At 38.9% G+C, this 7710-nt stretch overlaps 1 protein-coding gene across 1 annotated transcript; it reads left to right on the top strand.

Annotated features, from left to right (window-relative positions):
• Positions 1-323: 323 nt before the first annotated feature.
• On the top strand, positions 324-7208 carry LOC118941445 (C-type lectin domain family 4 member E-like). The gene is made up of 5 exons (XM_036954168.1): positions 324-3358; positions 3490-3591; positions 4820-4974; positions 6732-6832; positions 6946-7208. The coding sequence occupies exons 1-5, from the start codon at positions 3211-3213 to the stop codon at positions 7094-7096; spliced, it is 657 nt and encodes a 218-aa protein (XP_036810063.1). The 5' UTR covers positions 324-3210; the 3' UTR covers positions 7097-7208.
• The last annotated feature ends 502 nt before the right edge of the window (positions 7209-7710 follow it).

Below are 7710 nucleotides of genomic sequence, written 5' to 3'. Positions count from 1 at the left end.
TGTAGCTTTATCCAACACGGATCGATCTGAAATGAGCAGCAAAGACAACAGGTCACAATGTCAACAGTAGCCTATCCCTGGGAAATGCGTTTAGGTCTACCTGTACTTGTAAATGAAGTCCATCCGTCTGTCCTTACATTAGAAAATGCTTCAATCAAATCGTTCTGTGTTTTGTTTGATGCAGGCCTATCCGAAAACACGGTGGCAGTGTCTGGGTTCATCATTACTCCTAAATGCTTACTCTTCTTTTCCTTAAGCATGTCTTTCCTCAAAATGTCACTGTTTTCCTTTAGGCTACCGAAACATGAGAGTAACTGGTTATTAGCCTATACGAACTTGTAAAATGTAGTCAGTGTGTGTGAGAAACAAACTGTGAAAAAGAGTGTCACCATGTGGTGGTCTCTGATAAAGGTGCTGGTTTAGATTATAGGTGCAACTGTCCCAGCATCCCGGTTAGAGGACGGAAATGACCGGTAGTTCCAAGTTTTTAATATGTCACATGCACAAGTACATTAAAATGCCTTTCCTTCAAGCTCTAACCCCAGAAATGCAGGACTCAATAACAATGTAATACTAAAAATAACAAGGTAGAACAAAAACACACACGATATAAAAAGAAGAAAGAAGAAAGAACACAAAGTAAGTAAGCGTACTATATACAGGGTCAGTTCCAGTACCATATGTGTAGGGATACTGGATCAATAGAGACAGATACACAGTTCACACATGTATTACTACACTCAAGACACACACACACATCAGCCAGGAAGTGGACTAGTGAAATTCTAAGTGATAGTGGTTTCTAGAACAGAGAGAAAAATACACAAAATCAAATTTTATTCGTCACACGCTTTGTAAACAACAAGGATTATCCGTAACCATGGTAGCACCCACATGAATGTAGAAGTGTTTAGAAACATGGTTTATTCTTATTTGCAATAAAAGTGACTCCAAAATGACACAATACATTATTTACCATGCATTTCTATTGGGCACAAAATCATCTAAAACACAACCTAAATGAACTGCATATGCATCCAACAAGTGTGTAGAGTCACAAGCTCGATGTTGTCATTGCATGCTAAGAATATGGGACCAAATACTATAAAGTAGTCAAAAAATACTTTGGACTACTTTATTGGGTAGAATCTTTAGGGGAGTCAATCACCTTGACCCTTACCTTTTTGAGAAAAATAAAAATTACTTGTTAAACAAATATATAGTTCTCTGATTACTAATTGTATTAGTATGAAATAATATAATTGTGCAATTTTTTTGAGCATACAATATAGCTCAGTATTTTAATTATTTATTTTACACTGTCGTTATTGCTCATCAAGGGTGTCAATAATTTTAGGCCCCCACTGTAGTACCAGACAGAAGAGATGGTAGACCTGTCGACTATTTTGAAGGTTTGTGCAGGAAATAAGGCTCTAACAGTTCAAGTTGACAAGACTGGAAGTGATGTCACTCAAGTATATTCTTCTTAACTGCTACAGATATTTTCATGCTTCGATTTAATGCAAAGATTCTCAACAGTCCCGAACCATATTTACATTCAGCACACTGGATCAGGAGTTTACTGTATCACCAATCAAGTTACTTTATTATCTTTGACAGTCAGTCTTTGTTGTCGAGTTACATACAGTATGAACACAATATCAAATGCTCATATTTGTCTGTTGATCTCCTACATGGGTCCCAAAAGATAATCAAGGACCTTTTCAGTGGTTCAACCAGCTGTCACTCAAAAACTCCTCGACCAATCGGATTCATTAAGAGAGACGAGAGCCCCGGTGGTGTCTTTTGCCATTGCGTCCTCACTGGTTAAGCCTACCCAACCCTCAATATCCAGTTGGAGCAAGCGTGAAGTGTAAAATCTATTGTATGGACATTATAATGACCCATGTTTGTAGTCCTGGAGCTCCTGAACATGTTGATGTACAGAGTAAACAAATCTGCAGGAAGCTGAAAGGACAGGGGGAGTGTAACAAGGTGAAGATAGCCCTGTGTTGCTATTGCATTGAATATACCCCTGGGTAGATTCCCTTTGTCTGGTTACTTTCAGGTTAACAAAGTGATTAAGCAGACCTGTTCCCCTTCCTATAAAAGTAGAGCACATTGTGTGCTCTGGACACAAGCTGGATCAGGGAGAAGCTGCTGCTGGACTCCAAGCTGCCAACTGGAACAGTTGAGTTTTTAGTGAATTGTTAGATGAGCATTTTGATAAACTAAGAGTAAAGTAAAGACTATTGTTGTTTGCTTCCTTGGTGTGACAGCTTGGAGGCCAACAAAGTAGAATGCACAAGCGGTGATTGGATTGTTATGATGTATTATAATCTGTCTGTGCATTTGAAGGGGAAGGCTAATATTTGACCATTGAGCTTTACTTTCTGCAGTTATATTGTATTTGCCTGTGGGCCTGGTTCACTGTTTGCTGTGTTCAACTAAACTAACTGAGTGATGTGTGATATCTCTCCACGGAATCTATCCATTGTGTACCTAACCTAAATAAAAACCTGCAACTAGGTGCATTAAAGGGATAGTTCACTCAAATTGCAAAATAACATACTGGTTTCCTTCCCCTGTAAGCAGTCCATGGACAAGGTATGACAGCCATCCATGTTTTGGTTCATTACCCCTGGCACTGTTTCCAAATGCTAATGTTTGACCATGACTTGAATGAGATTTTTGCCAGAAATGCAAAAGCGTTAGCAACTGGTTAGCGACTGGAAACCAAAGCATTGCTGTCATACCTTGTCATAGACTGCTTACAGGGGAAGGAAACCAGTGTGTACTTTAGTCATTTGGGTGAACAATCCCTTTAAGTAAGCTCCTGAATTTAGGAGTTTGTATACAGCCTTTCATGCTTATCCACATGAGTCGCTGCAACTTGTAATAACTATTTTATAGTCTTGTAATAAACGTGTAATATGTTTAATTCCGTGTCTGGTCTGTTTCCACGACCATGTGTCCACTTGACGTCTTCATTGACTCTGTCCCATCCAACAAGAATCTGTTTGTTAAAGGAGTTCTGGAAACGCCCTGAGTTTGCTTGTTACGTACGATATTATTATGTCAACAGCTAGCCTTTGTTTTCCATTTTCCCTCTATGGATCTTCCTGGTATGATAGTTCCCTGTCCATCGTCACAAATAGCTTACAGAGACAGTGGTAACCGTGGAGATGTCCAGGGACATTGTTTATACCAATGAAGATGTTTTCGAGGGAACCGTTTGGAGTTGACAACCAGAAATATGTCTTTGAAGAGTCCATGTGTGAAACTCCAGATATGTCTACTTACTACCAGACTGGGAATGAAGTGACCCCAAGAAGCACACCACAACCTGGCAACTCAGGTAAGGGGGGTGCGCATGCACACGCACACACACGCACACACGCACACACGTACGTTCCATCATTGTATCCCTTATATTATATTCAGACAGTTCATATTACTGTAGTTAATATAAAGTCCTTCTCTGGTCAGGTTCTGATAGCTCAGGGAAGAGACCATTCCTAGTTGCTGCAGTGTGTCTGGGGATGCTGTGTGTTCTCCTACTGGCTGGGATCATTGGCTTGTCAGTCTCCTGTAAGTTTGACAAGTACAATTGTGTGCTTATCATTTATTTCTAGGTAACAAGTATGAAATGGTTTAGAAAGCAACCATTGCTTAATTCGTTTTTAGATCAAGTTCACATTGCCAACCTATAGACTGACAAAGACAATCTTAGGAATTTGCTTTCTGGTCAATGAGTTGATATTTATTTTCTTTGTAGAATATTGATTAAATTCATTGTGATTTCACCTTGTAAATAACTGTGTTTTTCTGTTCACCTTTTTGGTCTCTGGATATGCTGCTAATATGTTCAACAACAGATCTGTTAGTTTAAAAAATTAAAAAATAATCATATTTAATAAACATCGATAAATAATATGGAGTGACTGCAGTTCTGGATTTTCTAGAACCCAATTTGCTGTTGCTAAAAAATACGGAGAATTCTGCGCATGCGGGATCCACTAGCCTACCTGCGTTCAATTGCTGCTCCGTGACTCCACTGCCTCTTGTACACATAACAGCTTGAACAAACGTAGGTCTTTGTCTGTTGGAACAGTAGGCCATTGCAAACATAAGTATGACACAAACAGTTTGTCTAGCAATTTCATTTTTTTCAGGACGGGAATAATATGCAGCTATTTAGGCAATTTTTGTGTGGTTTACACAGTATATCAAACATACAAGAAACAGACAGGCATTCAATAGCGATTGTAATGTTTTTCTTTCATCATCATCATCATTGTAAGCATTGGCTGAACAGAAGGCAGACTGCTGGCTATATGTCAGCATAACTATAATGCTTACATCTCACACAAAACGCTACTTGTTTTGCCCCAGTGCAATCTGAAGACTGCGTCCTGTTTGTGCTAGCTGTGGCAATATCCACAACAACAGACAGAATGATGTAGCCTTCAAATATATATTTAGAACGTCATACATTTTGGGAAAGTTCGTTCAAATCTCAACTGATCAGAAATTAGAGGCAAATTATAGGCTACATCATCATATGATCAAATTGGTTGATGGTTCAGAAGAGGGTGAGGAAAGTGAAACACACGTGTGTGTACAACATATGCGCAGAGCGTGATTCGGATCATTAACGTTTGAGAAATAATCTTTAAAGGGTAGGACAGGGGCAAGGGCGAAAACCCTGTATTCGTAGCCTCGGCTTAAATAATAATATTTCTAACATAATAAAGATAACTAGATGTATAGGTTCTGAAATTGATTGATTGTATTGCAATGCAATGTGTTGTTAAAGTTCAGTTAACAGCGAAAACCTGTACCGAAGGATGGCAGAGGTTTGGCTGCAGCTGTTACTACATCTCTACTGAGGTGAACACCTGGGATTATGCCAGACAGGACTGTCTGAACAGAGGAGCAGACCTGGTGATCGTAAACAGCGAAGATGAACAGGTGAGAGAGAGTGTATTCGAGGGACAACATATGTTGTTGTAAGGGTTAGGGAACTGGTGGCAGTGAAGTCAGACGCAGGAGAGCAGAAATAGGTAACAGCTGGAGCAGTTTCATTTCAAAACCAACGGCAATAAAAAAAGAACCTACATGTGTACAAAACCCGACATGCACCAGTAACATAGTGCACGAGCACTTACAAACAAACAATTCCAAATTCCACACAAGGACAGGGGGGTGGCACAACACTTAATGAGGGAAATGGAAACCAGGTGTGTAGGAAAACAAGACAAAACAAATGAAAAATGAAAAGTGGATCAGCGATGGCTAGAAGACCGGTGACGCCGATCGTCGTCCGAACAAGGAGAGGAAACGACTTTGGTGGAAGTCGTGACAGTTATTAAATCACTTTGAAATCAAAATTGAAGTCTTTCAAGACCTCAGATGACAAGAAGCTTCCCATCCTGTTGGGGGGAATACAGAGAACTGTGGGTTGGCAGGGCACAACATTGCTGCCTGCCATGAGATCAACCAACCTGCACTTGTCTTCTATGCCATTGTGTTGTTACTGTTAACGCTATTGTCCATTGTATGTATGTTTATTTTCTTACTGATTTCCATGTTTAAATACAACCCCATCCCCCCACCATTGGTTATTTTTGCTACTGATTGTCATTGATGTTAATATAGTCAATGAATCATTCCATTTCCAACATAAGCTTTGGCAATATGTACATTGTTATGTCATGCCAATAAAGCAATTAAAAATGTTAAGAGATAGATAGAGGTGGCTCTACAAAGTATTGACCTTGGAGGGGATGGGGGGGGGGGGGTTGAAATGGTTATGCATGCTCAAGTTTTCTGTTTTTATGTCTTATTTCTCATTTGTTTCACAATAAAAAATATTTTGCATCTTCAAATAGGTAGGAATGTCATGTAAATTAAATGATACAAACCCCCCAAAAATCTAGTTTAATTCCAGGTTGTAAGGCAACAAAATAGGAAAAATGCCAGGGGGTGAATACTTTCGCAAGCCACTGTACTTGTCCTCTTGCTCAGTTGTGGACCTGGGCCTCCCACTCCTCTTTTTATTCTGGTTAGAGACAGTTTGCGCTCTTCTGTGAAGGGAGTAGTACACAACGTTGTACGAGATCTACAGTTTCTTGGCAATTTCTTGCATGGATCAGCCTTCATTTCTCAGAACAAGAATAGACTGGCGAGTTTCAGAAGAAAGCGTTTTGTTTCTGGCCATTTTGAGCCTGTAATCGAACCCACAAATGCTGATGCTCCAGATACTCAACTAGTCTAAAGAAGGCCAGTTTTATTGCTTTAATCAGAACAATATTTTTCAGCTGTGCTAACATAATTGCAAAAGGGTTTTCTAATGATCAGTTAGCCTTTTAAAATGATAAACTTGGATTAGCTAGCACAATGTGCCATTGGAACATAGGAGTGATGGTTGCTCTGGGCCTCTGTACGCCTATGCAGATATTCCATAAAAAATCTGCCGATTCCAATAGTAATTTACATTAACAATGTCCACCCTGTATTTCTGATCAATATGATGTTATTTTAATGGACAAAAAAAGGCAAAGGGTGGTTACTTTTTTTAACACTTTTTTGGTTACTACATGATTCCATATGTGTTATTTCATAGTTTTGATGTCTTCACTATTATTATATAATGTAGAAAATAGTAAACATAAAGAAAAACCCTTGAATGAGGAAGTGTGTCCAAACTTTTGACTTTCTCAACAAAGGTATTTCTCACTACATTTGATCGATGGATCTGGATTGGTCTGACGGACAGAGGGACACAGGGAACCTGGAAATGGGTGGATGGCACACCACTGACCAAAGCGTAATATATACAACTACTCTTATAAAATCAATTGAAGTTGAAAACACTGATATTTTTCAGGATGATGTTTTTTACCATCGAGTCTAACTGTATGACTGGTGTTTACCCTGTAGGTTCTGGTGGTGGTCAGAACCTGATTCTGCCACTGGAGAGAAGGACTGTGCTATGATGTATGGAGGTGTACAAAATATTCCTCTGCACGCATGGAATTACTTTAGGTGTGACTTGAAATTGGAATGGATTTGTGAGGTGTTTTTTTCTTAACAATACCATTACAACATTGTCTACTCTCAAACAACAACACACACACACCTTAAACTTGTCATGCCATATTATGCTTGTGATATTGTCACAATAAAGTTGATTTTCGGTTTTATAGCAGCTTCTAGTGGTCAATATGAGTAATGGTTATTCTCCTTTATTTATCTATGCCAGTGCTGGCCAACCCTGTTCCAGGAGAGCTATTCCTTCATGTAGGTTTTCGTTTCAACCCCAGTTGTAACTAAACTGGTTCAGTTTATCAACCAGCTAAGTAATAGAATCAGGTGTACTACTTTAGTAAAGTAAAATGAAAACCTACAGGACAGCTAGCTAGCCAGTTTTACAGGAATGATTCGATACATTTTTCAAATTAACTGCCAACATGCCAACATTCCATTCAAACAACGCAGTCAATCCACAGCAATACACTGGCTGAAATCAGTTGATGATAGTACTTAGACAAGTTGTAAATGCAACAAGTACTGATATTGTATCATATAATAGCACTCACAGCTTTCCAAGAAAACTAAATCTGATACATGTATGGTCTGTTTACATATATTTGGGAGGCTATTTATTCATAAAATTGGTATTAAACCTGTATTAAATGCATGTAT

This window comes from Oncorhynchus mykiss, chromosome 19 (genome assembly GCF_013265735.2).
Source record: "Oncorhynchus mykiss isolate Arlee chromosome 19, USDA_OmykA_1.1, whole genome shotgun sequence".
Lineage (NCBI taxonomy): Eukaryota > Metazoa > Chordata > Actinopteri > Salmoniformes > Salmonidae > Oncorhynchus > Oncorhynchus mykiss.
Note: the sequence above shows the minus strand (reverse complement) of the source record. Positions and strands in the feature narration are given on the sequence as shown.